Genomic DNA, 13,777 nt, shown 5'->3' on the forward strand with positions numbered 1-13,777 from the left:
AAGTACAATTACGACTCATGTGTTTCATGAAAACTCTGCTTATGGACCAATTTCTTTTTCTTAACAGAAAACACCTCTGAAAGGTCAAGGACAATATACTTAGAGGCACCTAACACAAGCACCTAGGATGAACATTAGGCTGAGTCTCAAAACAAAGTTAATTTCAAGGAAACAAAATAATCCACAGTGAACACTGGAAGAAATAAAAAAGTGTCAAAATCTAAAGCATCTGCTCAGGCTTTCATATATCAAGAGCACAGATTTACTTCATTTTCACCCAAAATCATCTAGAGTAAGCAATATCGATACCAGAGGTCACTTCAGCATTTTGTCTGCACACCTACAAAAAACATCAGTTTGAAAGACTTACAGAGAAAAAGAAGCGTAAACATGATTCTACGATCTAAGAAATCTAACGATGTAAATACATTCAATTTTTAATTGAACGAAACCTGACTTCCCCCCCCCCCCATATATTACCTTGTATGCCAAATACAATTTTCTCCTGTGGCAAAGAAGTTCTTCCAGTTCCGGTGGAACAAGCAAACACTTCGTCATCCTTATAAAGGTAAGCGGCATGGCTAAAGAAATCTGGGACTACCAGACAGCACATCACTTCCTCTTCTGACTGAAAGCATTACATATCAACAATCACACACATAATCAGAACCTTAAACAAACATATAACATTTTAAAGGCTGATCTAGAGTTGCATAAAGTTTAATTTCTTAATAAGACAGGAATAAAATGACAAAGAAAACTCTACAACCAATAAAACACTTTTCATTTGCCCCAAAATTTAAGATCGCTCTCATCACTTTTTTTTAAAACTTCCATATACATTAAGTTCTTGCTGATTTCAATGGAGAGATGAAGTAAACAAATAAATTACCACTTTCACACTCACTCTCCTTCCATTTTCAAATTCAATTATGAAATGACCCAGTAGAAGGGGTTGGGAGAGTGTGAGATGTTTACCCACGAAAAGCTAATGCCAAAGCCTATGCTTCCAGAAGAGATATCACGAATGAGAAACTGTAAGGACAACCAATACATTTACACTTTAAATTCTGTAGCATAAACTTCACATAAAGTTACTATTAAACAGTAATAGACATTTTCCTCAGAACATTACAAATACAAATTCTAAGAGCAATCTTAAGACAGAATTTGAGTTTCCTTTAGAGAAAATCTGAGAGCTGATATATGTACAGGAACATTCTGAAACGCTGTGCTTTCTTTGCTCGGAAGTAGTTTTAGAGCCTTCATTTGCATACCTGAAAAGATGGATTATACTGTGTGACTTCCACAACAACATCATCAGACATCTGGTAGCCTTTATCTTCTACCGTTATCAGAGTGTAGTAAACAAGACATGGATGATCTCCAGGATGCCATGCTGCAGCAAGTATCACCAGCCCGTCACTGTTCAAGACAAGAGATCACCTCTTTGTGAGATAATTATTACATATTTCACTTGCTTGAACTCTAGCACTCAGAAAAAAAGATATTCAAGTACGATAACGAATAAATGCTTTCCAATGTTATGTACTTTTTTTTTAAGCAAAGACTAACCTGTTTTTTCTTTCGTGATGTTTTATTAACATATGCAGTGTGCATATTGCTGTATAAAACTGAACCAATCCAGTTGTTGTGATTTATTGTAATTAAATAAAATACAACAGATACAGAAAGAATTCTCTGCATTTGCTGGTACAAAAGTTACATTTGCTTACCTACTGTCTTTATAATATCAAGAAAACGCAAATACCCAAACCTGATAAAAATGACATCAAAAATGAAAGGAATTATTCTTAGGTAAAGAATTGGTAATACTAAATAGAATGAGACAGGATAACCTATGATTATCTAGTTACCTGACATGCTTATTTTATCAATATTGGCACTTAAGTAAAGTTGAATTTCAGTTTCTTCCAGAAAGCTTATCCAAGAAGGCAAACATACTTCATTAATCTAAGTTTTACCAGAAGCAAGTGTACTTTCTTACCGATTCTGCTGCAAATCCATATACTGTATATTTACTCCTCCTTTAATATCTTCATAGTTACTTTCAGAACCCTAAAAAAAAATCATCTGCTTTATAACTATATATAGTTACTTATTAAGGGAAAATACAGTAAAAGAAAAAAAACCTTTTCAGGTGAGCATACTCTTACCCAAATTGCATCTGAAACGTGTTCCTTGAGGATTCTGTTGACATCCCAGCTGAGAATGTAACGTTCTGATGTATCCTCGATCTCCCATTTGTTTAGATTTGAACTCGTTAGCATATAAAAACTTGATCTCTCTTTATCCCAAAGAACACTAGAAATCTGCATTTAAAAAAGAAAAATCTCAAAAGGTTAAATCACAGCATTGCTATTAGGATATAAAAATCTATACCACTCTCAGTCCATATAAAAATCACTTCCTCAGGCAATGTGCACAAGCTACATTACAAGATCAGAGTATTATGATAATTTCTAAGAGAAGTTTTATTTTACAGATTTAAGAACATCTATAATAAGGATGTTTCTCACACCTTTGGAATTCATTGACAAAGGTTAACCTAATCCTCAACCCTGCACAACCCTTTGTCTGAAGAGTATATTTACAGGTTACTGCTAGTTTGTTCAAGCAGTAGTGAGGCTATCACTAGAAGAATCAAGATTTTGATGCTTTGCAGACTTCCCCAGGAAGTGTTACTGCTTTAAAGCCTCCTTTTATTCAGATCTAAAGAACAAGTCAGTGTTCTCCATCAGACAACGTAAGTATTTAGTTAGCTTCTGTCTGCCTTTTTAATTTCCAGAAAACATAAATGCAGAACTGATTTATGTTACTAGTTTTGTCATCATACATCCTTACACAGACCTTTCTTTTTCCTTTCCAAAAGGCTGAGACTAGAAATCACAGACAGAAATTAAGGTAGATTACTATCTGAACTTTTTCAAGCTTACCACAGCATCATTTCCAGGTGACAATATTCCCAGAAGAGAAGAAACCTTTCGGCCAATTCCAGAAAACATGCCCTGACCCTGTGGCAGGGCATGCTGATGAATCTTGCCAGAACTATCTGGAATCAATCGAACTAGCTGGCCTCTGGAAGATGATAAAATAAAGCTTCCTCCCTAACAAAAAGAAAAAGCAATTATGTTAAAAAATTAAAAGCACATTCCTGAAGCGATCTTATAGTCACATAAAACTCTTTGTTAAAATGATAATGGCCTGGAGGTTGCTGAAAGAACAAACTGTTTACCTCTACAAGAAATGTTCATAGAATAAAAGAACAATCAGCCTAATTTCATAACCATACCATATAAAAGTTATGCTAAAGGTTAGATGTGTCCAACAACAGGTTGATTAATTATGTATAGTTGTCATATATGTAATAATGGAGCTTTTAAATCATTGACTTATTAATAAAATGGTTCTGCTCTGAAAACCATGTTCCTCTAGCTCTAAATTCACATTGGTGTCAACATTAAAACTACAAGTACGAGAAGACTTCACTTTCCTCAATTTGATACTTGAAAACTGAGCACAATTCAGTTCTAAGAGGGTAGATACCCGTCAGTATTTCTTAACCTCTTGAAACTCTCAACAAATTCACCATTAAGATCACTGGCTTTTGATTAGGTTTACAACTGTTTATGACGTGTTGATGCCCTAAATATAGGATATGAACACTGAACGTTATGCTGCCTTGTTGAGAAGGTCATGAAAAAAATATAATTAGGAATAATTAGCTTTTAAGATATCAAATATTGTAACATTTGCTGTTTTTTTTTGATATGCTCTATTTGTAGAATTTCTTCCCCATTTAAATACATTACCAGCAGAAAATGGAATTCATATTACAGTTTTTCTTTCCTTCCCTACTAAAATCTCTCAAATGCAGCCACTAGCGAGCTTTACCACAAGACACTGAGTATGTAGACCACGAGTTCAGATGAAGCAGTCCCCTCTTTTTTTCTGCTAGAGAGGTATCACAGGTTGAGGTACTAAGCCAGGCTTGATAACCCTGTGGTTCAGTCCTGCATGCCTCTGTGACTTTCATGACCTCATGACCTCTCTAACACAGATCTATGACTGCCACTCATCTCATCAACAGTGCTCATCAACAACCTCTGAAACTACTCCTCAGAGCATCTGATGGCTTGCTTTGTGACATTCATTGGAGATTTAGTGCTGAAAACGAGGAACATTTGATTTTTAGGTTAGGAAGTAAAGCAGTAATTTTGCATAAATCATATTGCACTGTACCTTCACTGCTGTTAGGAAACTGCACAGGGAGCCTCCGAAGTCTGTGAATGTCTCCGTATAGGAACCTTCATGTGCAAGGTTGGGCCAGTAGCGCACAGAACCTTCGCTGGTAGCAACCATGATTGCCAGAGACTTGAAGGGAGAAAATAATTATCAGAACATGCAAAATAAAAAATAATCACACCATAGCTTTAACTAAGTGTTATTTTACATAAAGATAACACGATTGTGAACGACTAACACACAAAAAAGTAATATGTATGTATGCTCATTGACAAGCAGAGAACTGAACAGCAAAATGATTCTGTAGCATAACTTAGCACGTGCAGGGAATGTTATACTTGCTTATTTTGCTAACAATACTTTGTATGGGTTCTTGTTCCTGATAATTCAGGGTTTGCTACTGAGGATCAAACAAAATTTACAGTTGCAAGAAAAAAAAAAACACACCTGTGGAGTGTTCCAGATGCCAGGAGTTACAAGCTACTACGGAAGACTTAAAATACAGACTACAATTTAACAAAGAAATAGCTCTAGAGTCATTAACAGAAGAATTAAATCACGCAGTTGCTCTTCTCTTCAAAAAGACGTAAGTCCACTGTGTACCTCCATTAGGGCTTCTAACTCCAAAAATCACCCAGATACCAAATTCAAAGCACGATGCAGGAGACTGTGCTCAATTCAAGATTTACACAGAAAGTACTGTACCTAATCAACTGGTTGTTGAAAATCACAGAACAGAAGAACGGTACCTGAGAGCTGTCACTGAGCTCCGTGGAGATTTCTAAATGATTTTTAACTAGATGCAGGTGCACACAAAGGAGAGTGGTTGGCTAATCAACATGAGAACAATAAAAAAATACATAACATGTTGTCCTTGGTGACTCCTGCCTATTACTTAATAATTTACAATTTACTTAAATATTTCCCACCGTATTTCTATGACTATGAAGTCATAGTATCCATACATAGCAAGAAAGATGAAATTAAAAAGAATAAAATAAAATCATTGTTTAGGTGTATCATTTCTCCTGAAACTTCTCTGGGTCTGAAAAAGTCATAGGACACCTCAAGAATTATGAGCTAATCACAAGAAATTAAGATAGCTTTTATCATCTGGAAGTGTAACACAATGACAAGTAAGAAGAAAAGTTCCCAGTACATATTTTTGTGCTGCTTCTTCCTTCCAAGGACAACTGCTTATCCAGTTCTATTACGGCACTGTATGTATCAACTCTAAACTATGCCCAAGCTGAAAATGAAGTTTCTTTTTTTCTTCTTTTCTTTTTTTTTTTTTCCATGAGTGATTGTAACAAACTCACTTGGCACACTTTCAGAAAATCTAGCTGATCATCAAACCTCATCCTCTAACACTGTGTGGTAAGAAAATGTATTTAGGAAAATCATCAGTCAAAACATAAGCCATCTGCCCTCCCAATGTCAGCTTCATTATGAAGATTAGATAAAGGGAGGGTGCTGTTTTTTGCTTTTCAGCCACGTGTACCCAGAATTAAAAGAGAGCTGAACAACTTTTCCAGCCAGCATGTACTTAAATCATTCTTGCTTATACAGGATATTTTAAACCCTAGTGTTAGTTAAACACAATACTTCTTAGTTGACTTAGTTTGTTAAGAAAGCATGCTGGGTAATCCACAGGAAAACTCTTAATTCAATCTGATCCTATAACAGGTAGATGGCATAATTTGAAAAGACTAGCAGGATTATATTTCAAGCATATTAACAATCCTGACTTTTGGAATATATATTACAACACCAAGTGCACAATTTGCAAATAAATACTTGATAAAATATATTCAAAGTTAGTCCAAAAGCATTTTTAACCCCAAACTTTTGAAGTTAATCACCTGCAGAGAAGGCGCTTCACCTGAGGAACTGAGACAAGATATAGCTGCTAAACTGGAACTCCACTGGAAGTCACTGGGTGGCAGCTGAAGTTCCTTACACAGAGATAACTGTAAGAAAGAGATGCAGTTATAAAGGTGAGACATCTAAGAACTCATTCAGCAGTGTCAAAAGTTCTAGAGACTTTGTGACACCGGAGTATTAAACTAGCATGGACACTGTATAAAGTGGAAAAAAAGTGTCACGAGATTTTCAGCACATTTGTCACAACGATCAAACAGCTAAAACATACTTATTTAAATATTTTTCAAACATCATTTCTTTCCTTTTGTTATTTCTGTTTCTGAAAACACTACAATTTCGAATTATTTCTCTTTCTGAGGTGCAATTTCTTGGACATTCCTTAAGATAATATACTAACAGCAAAATAAAATTAAACTGAAAGTGGTTGAAAAAGCTCACTAGGTATTCACAGAGACTGGGGGGGAGGTAGAAACATTCCTCTCCCCCAAGAAAACTTAAATCAATCAGAAAAAATGTAATCCCTTCAAAAATCTCTACAAGCACCAGAATGCATATACCTGACACTTCTACACTTCCATACCCTCAGTGCAGAATCTGTATGATCGGTAAGTGTTTCACTAATTGGAAGGTACTGATTTTGTAACTACAGCATTCCTCTGACTTTACTTGCTACATGCACTGATATGTTGTTGTTAGAAAAACATTTATGCAGAAAAACATTTTTTCTTGACGTAAGAAAACTAAATGAAACATGCATTCAGTGCCGCTGAAACTCAGTTGAACGTCACTCACAGAATTATCTAAACCAATCTGTAACATATCAGCTAGTTTCTAACTACTGGAATAAACTTTATTAAGGCTATCTAACATAAAAAAGGGAACCTATTAAGATGCAAAGATTTAACCTTCGTGTTAAGGTGACAATTAAAAAATGATGAGAGAAATATAAAACTGCTAAGCTCCCTCAAAAGCTTTAGTTTAGTTACTGTTGTTACCATGACCTCATACGAAATGCTGCTTTTGGTAGAAAACAGGCTAACTGTAAGTTATATGGAAACCCTTGATTTAAAAGCAACACAACTGGGTAACTTGTTCAACTAGCATAAAACACAGAAATGCCTCCATCTTGATCTTTCATTTACCTTTGCAACTGGAGACTGACCAATCTTCCAAATTATCAGCTTCTCTCTATGGACCAGCCAGGCCCATCCACTTTCATCCACTTGAACGCTCAGCTGGTCATCAGCTACATAAAAAGGATTAATACTTTAAAACACTGCAGGAATAACCTGAAAACCAACTAGCCTTCTTTCTCATATGCAAAGAAGAAATATCTTTTGTATTGAAATTAAATTCTGCATCACAAGTTCTACATATCTGAAGGACCAAATTACTAAATATAGTTTAAAGTCCATTTGACAAACCCTCAACATTTGAGTGTGAAAAGCAAGACAATCCTAGAGGCTTTTCATTTCCATCAATTTACAGTAGATAATTAATACCTTAAAACTGCTGAACAACTTACAAAGCCATTACAAAGCTGCACGTTTTTGGTTCCTATTATCTCTATTAGAAAAACAAAACAAGTAATTTCTTTAACTCAGGGAACAGTTTGTATTATTGGGGCTTTTAAAACTGAGAATAAAACCACTGTTAAAAAAAAATAAAACCACCACTTCTGTTTCTTCATTTTCCACCTGCTGAAATGACATGAGCTGAAGTTAAATTAAACCCACTATGTATTCATTTAATGGCTTAGAGTACATGGATTAAAAAAATAAAATTAGAGCATCCAGTCCAGGAAACAAAAGAATCCAAACAAGTGAAAACGATGATTGCAGTTACACAGCAAAGCAAGCTGAATTCTAACCAAGACTCAAGCATTTCATTTTATACTGCAAAGTCAACTTTTAAATAGCATCAACACCACGCTAACTTTTCTTTCACCTGTCAACTTTTGCGAGGGAAATAATAGATAAAATCAATTCTTACCATCAGCCTTTTTCAGGGCTTCCATCACCTTAACAGGCAGAGAGGATCCAAAAGCCTTAACATCATAGTTAATAGTCTCGCTTGCTGAGGGATGCTGTATAACTCTGGTGGGAGTTGCTCTTAAAAAAAAAAGGCAAAACAAAAGCTCTGATTAGTTTTCTATTCTTTCTCCACGAGTTTCAACGTTTACTTTAAGTGCACAAACTGAATGTTTTTGTTTTGTTTTACATGCACAGGTTCTTATTCTTCTTATACCACAGACATATCTGAGGAACTCTAATTCAAAAGTTAATAAGAGATATTTCAAACATATTGAACTTGCAGCATTTGACTTTAAACTATAAAAGAACCACAAAACTGCTCAGCTATAACATATTTCAGTCCGAATTTGGTACCATGAGAACAGATGATGTCAAATAGCCTACAGAGGACCTGAGAGTACCTGAGAAACTACAGGCCAATAAAGTCTTACTACTTCTATAGTAGAGTAAATGAGTATACACACTAGTAACCAGCATACTTTTTTTTCCTATTGTTTTCATACAGGAAAGTCATGTCTAACAGTTCCATCCACATTTTTTGAGGAAAAAAAAAAACGTCAACACAACCGAGACAATACTAAGTACTTAGATTTCTCCAAATCTTTCAAAGACCCTTTATGAAATATTTCTCACAAAATCAAGCTTTGAGAAAGAAGGAAGTCTTACTGTAGACTAAAGTCTGTACCAAAGAAAGAAATAAACAAAAATAATACAGAGGCTAACGTATACACTGTAGGAAAGATCCCATTCTACAGGATCTGTGCTGATGTCCAAGTTCTTCAGTACCATCATAAGAGAAGCCAAGTACCAGAGCGACAGCTGGCTGACAGGGCAGTATGACCTCGGACACGCAAACAGGAAAAAAACAGCCAGAGTTATTAAAAAGGACCAAAAAGTAAAACAGAATACAGCACAACTCTACACAGCACGTCAGCTTCTCGAGTACGAGCGCCCTAGCACACACACACCCCAAAAGCATATCGTGGAAAAACTACTTAAGAAACAAAAAAAAAGGTTTAGGGATGCTCAGAGCTGTGGAACATCTCGCAGTAGGTCCCAAGGGACAGCCACCCGCAGAACCGCCGCCTCACCGCGCGGAGATGGAGCCGCTCCTCCGCGCCACCGGGGAGAAGAGCCCGGGGGAGACGGCGGCCGCCGCCACGGTCAGGCCCTTCCTGCCGCCCGCCCGGGACAGGGGGCTGGGCGCGGCGCTGCCGAGGTTCCTGCGGGCCTGCCCGACGGGGGTCCGCGGGGAGGCGGGAGCCGAGGGGAACATGGCTGCGGAGAGAAGGGCCCCAACGGCCCCAGGCAGCCCGGCTCGGCTCGGCTCGGCTCGGCCCGGCTCGGCCCGGCCCGGCGCCGCCGACTCGCGTCACTGCGGAGCGCGGCCGGGCCCGCCGAGGGGCGGGAGGCAGCCCCTGCGCGGCGGACGGGGCGACCCCGCGGCAGCCGCTCGCTGAGGCGGTGCCCTCACGGAGGAGCCGTGGGGTGGGCGGCTGGGCGATAAAGCGTGAAGGGTGTTCCTGCTTTTGTCGTGTTGGGGGATAAAGGATGGGTTTGGGAACGGCAGGCGTCGTTGAAAGATCGGTGCAAACCGCTGCTTGGTGCTTTTAGGTGGCTGTATGTTCCTGTAGAGCCGCCCGTTCTTTAAAATCACCTGTGCTCGCCCAGTTTTCTTATTAAAAAATACCCCAAAGAAAAGACACTCCATGCGAATTTTGATATGTTTCACATCGTGAGGAAAACCCACAAAAAAAAAAATGCACACACAGATGTGAAAAAAATGAGTAAAATTCAAGCTGCCACACACAGTTCCCAACATCCGCGAACAGTAACATTCAGATTGTTTTAAAAACCGATAACTCCCTTCTACATCTTTCTAAAACATACGAGAGGATGCAGTTACTGCAAGCAGCAGCCCTTGGCTGCCTGAAGCCTTGCGCTGCTTCCTCAGCTCGTTACTCGGGCTCCTTTTGCTGCCCCAGCCCTGTGTTAAGGGCTCCATCTTCAGGAGAGAGCCTGGCCTCAGTGAGGATTTGAACTAAGAGAATGGAAATAGACTTCTGTTAGAGCCGCAACTTCAAAATATATGAGAACATTAACCTTTTTATATTTCTATTTTGACTGATTACTTGAAAAACTGTGTAGAAAATATTGCCGAGGTAGACTAGCTGCAAATAGTTGCCTACCTATTTAGAAAGAAACTTCGTTTGAAAGGCTAGCAGCAGCTCAGACCCCGTCATCTGCAAACAACGTTCTCATGAGTTGGTTACAGAAAGCACACAACCCTAAGTAACGTATTCAGTGTATTTAGCAAGGTAGTTTTGAAAGCAATTGGATACAGTATTTGAGCCCTGAAAGTCCTGACTGGGTAGCAAACGTTAAGAAAGGAAATAGTTCTAGCCCCCAAGATGAAGGTGAAAAAGGCATGATTAGCAGTAAGACTTTGAAATGATGCCCATAGTTATCACGTAAAACACAGCAAATAATGATAGATGCTGAAAAATCTTTATATTACATATCTTTGTGTACGTGTAAACAGATGTACATTTATTTTTTTTTAAATATCTGGGAATTGTCTTCTTTCCTATACAGAGAAGATATGTTTAGACCAAGGCAGAACACCAGTGCATGCAGCACAGAAGTGAGGTGGTCTTATGTAACGCCCTGCAATGCTACAAAAACATTTTAAAAACTACCAATTGTGAAATTAATTCAGGAAATGTCAGATGAGCTTAATTTGACTTATTAAATTGTACTCACCTGTGATCAAAGGCATTTCTGAGTACCATCTGGCCTTTGTAATACACTAGTAGCAACACAGCTGTGTTTTGAGCATGTTAATACCATCGTTCATGGAACTGAACCTCTCACTATTAACAGTAGCTTAAACAAAACAAACAGCAGAGAGCAGAGGAGAGGCAAGATTTAGGGCACAAATAGCAACAGCTGGCAACATAAGCTTCAAGGTTGTTGGTGGTTTTTTGTTGTTGTTTTTTATAAGGAGCAGACCTATGCCCTCTTCAAGTCCTTTTCTACAACCCAAAGAAACTCTATCATTTTTCACTGAATATTTTGTCTTTGTACTTGTTAGAATAACCATAAAAAACAATAGCACTAAAATCACTAAAATGGATTGTGTACATTGGAGTGAAGAGTGCTTACAGCACCTTGCCAATTCATATTACAGCTGGGGATTTTTCACTATAACTGTGTCAGCACATTTCAATGTAGCAATTACAGCCCCATTAAGAGAGCTCTTCAAACCAAGTTTACAAGTCAAGGTGTCTGGCAAAATAGTCTCCTATCTGTGCATTGGAGCAGTAAGCAGCTGTTGACATCTAGATAAGTGAAGTTCTTTTTGAAAAGATGAAGAATGATAGTTTAAAATTAGAAAAGCCTCAAGCTAGCTTCATCCGCTGCTTTTATTTTATGTCAAGTGTTTACTAATCACTGAACTTTTTTTTTTTTTCCAAAAGTCTTGCCTCTCAGGATTTGACTTGATGTGGAATTTGAAACTTGGGCAGTTTAGTTCTGTATTACCTGTTTTAGGTGAACCATGACCTAATGTCAAATGTTTACTAGCCAATCAAAGGCATTTCTGTTGTGTAATACTTTATAACAACATATTCTTTCATTTTTTTTTAACAAGACTTCAGAGTGAATAGTGTTTTGTACATAGCGCAGGTTGGGTTTGAAATGTCAAGTTTTGGGTGAGGAATTTATTTTCTGAAAGGTCTTTTTAATCTTTTCAACAATATAAGTATAGCATGAAGCAGTAAATGTTTTACACATTACCTTTATGATACACAGCATTGCTAAAACATGAACAAGGCAATCACAAAAAAAATACAAAGTGTGATAAAGATTGTTTTATAGTGCTTTCTGATGCACTGTCAGATACTCTCATATTAAGTCTTTTCTATAACGTGTGGTATACATTTTTGCCCTATGGAACATGCTGCACAAGGCAGCAGCATGAGATGGTGGTCCTTCACAAAGAACACCCATCAGAGTTAAGAGATGCACCAATGGTTTCCACCTTAGACAGGAAAACAAACTCTTATAACAAAAGCAGAATACAATGCTTTAATTCTTTTCTCTCCCCTTTTTAAATATTGTCTCCAACAAAAGGATCAGATTTTCTGACTAAGCTAACAGGGCTCCTACAGTTCAAAATGCAACCACATCCATCACTGCCTGGCACTGCTGTGGAGGTAGGTATATAGCACACCACGTGCATACAGAGGCAGTGCCACATGCATTGCAGGTGTCTAAACTAAAAATCTGAACTTGTCCAGCAAAGTTTTCTCACCTTGTTAGGATCTTGGTTTGGTCCAAGGAATATTATAAAGTCTGCTATCCAATGCACCTCTTATGACAGACATTCACCTTTCTTTGAACAAGAGCTTTTCTGTAGCTTTTCTCTTTATGGTAGACTGCAAAACCTGCCAGAAAAACTAATGATCAACAGACATAGAAGATTCATTCAGTTCAGCTGCAATTAATTCCCCATAACCTCACAGTTGAAACTCACAAACAAAAAGGCTCATTGCACTTGCATAAGGAGAGATTATGAGTAAAGAGTAAAGTTCAAGCTCCTCTAAATACAGTATCAAGACAATTATTGTTAGTCAACACTGAAATTAAACATTTGGTCAGTGGTATTTTTGGCACATTTTTAAAATAATACCTGCTTCTAGTAAGACTATATCAGAAGGTATAATTTTTATCTGGATGTAATTTTATTTTCATTTTATAATGCAGGGATCTCATTAGTGTTTTCACTATGTTCCACAAAGTGCCATTATAATGGCACTTTAGAGAAACATTTTAAGCTTACCCAGCACTAGGCATCTCACCTATTGCCAATAAGGTTTTCCAGCAACAATTAAATTTCTTAGCACAGATGAGCTTTAATGTGACCCTGTAAAGCTTATAGCTTTTTAAAAATTATCTTGTGGGGTTTTACATCTTCAGAAAGTACAGAGAGACACTACTGAAGAAGTTCTTAAATTAGAAACATGAAGCCTACTTTATTGCCAAACATTACTGTCCTGCAGTTATTGAAATTATTGTAATGCTACTATTTTACCAGCTGTCATTGAGAAAGTGACACAAGGTAGTTAGGCATATCCTGGGATTTCTGTGAATGAAATTTTAAGTAACAATAAAACCAAACTTGTATATGCCTTAAAAAAGGACAAAAACTTATATATGTAAGAACATCTTCTTTTGGACATCATCTCAGAAAGGGAAATGAAACTAAAGAACTAGGAAAATAGAGAAAGGAAGAAAATGTATGCAAATTTTAGATTTCCCTATCATGAACTAAAAACAGTAAAAAATACAATGCCTTTGTCCTTATATGTAAATTCAGCTAGTTGTTTGGATTTTTTTAAATAACTTTCCTCCAATGTTTCCATACCCTCTAAAAATGAGTTCTCATTTGTAATTCTCTATATTAACTGTAGATGGTGACCACAATCAACTTTGCATTTGCTCTGAAATAGAGCAGTGAAACATGCACTTTTGAATTCCAGCAATTTAAGATTAGCAACAAACATGGAAACAAAAATTCCTTGAAAAGGGAA

At 37.3% G+C, this 13,777-nt stretch overlaps 1 protein-coding gene across 1 annotated transcript in view; it reads right to left on the reverse strand.

Annotated features, from left to right (window-relative positions):
• Positions 1 to 9,693, reverse strand: part of NUP133 (nucleoporin 133) — a 30,020-nt gene extending 20,327 nt beyond the window's left edge. Inside the window, exons 1-10 of the mRNA XM_080585619.1 lie at positions 9,275 to 9,693; positions 8,143 to 8,261; positions 7,293 to 7,396; positions 6,129 to 6,236; positions 4,264 to 4,395; positions 2,958 to 3,128; positions 2,178 to 2,333; positions 2,009 to 2,079; positions 1,278 to 1,425; positions 481 to 628 (exon numbers count right to left, since the gene is read on the reverse strand). Coding sequence (XP_080441745.1) covers positions 481 to 628; positions 1,278 to 1,425; positions 2,009 to 2,079; positions 2,178 to 2,333; positions 2,958 to 3,128; positions 4,264 to 4,395; positions 6,129 to 6,236; positions 7,293 to 7,396; positions 8,143 to 8,261; positions 9,275 to 9,459 — 1,342 coding nt within the window. The 5' untranslated portion in view covers positions 9,460 to 9,693. The remainder of the gene's footprint in view (positions 1 to 480; positions 629 to 1,277; positions 1,426 to 2,008; positions 2,080 to 2,177; positions 2,334 to 2,957; positions 3,129 to 4,263; positions 4,396 to 6,128; positions 6,237 to 7,292; positions 7,397 to 8,142; positions 8,262 to 9,274) is intronic.
• Positions 9,694 to 13,777: the final 4,084 nt, after the last annotated feature.

This window comes from Anser brachyrhynchus (assembly GCF_964034855.1).
Source record: "Anser brachyrhynchus genome assembly, chromosome: 3".
Classification (NCBI taxonomy): Eukaryota; Metazoa; Chordata; class Aves; order Anseriformes; family Anatidae; genus Anser; species Anser brachyrhynchus.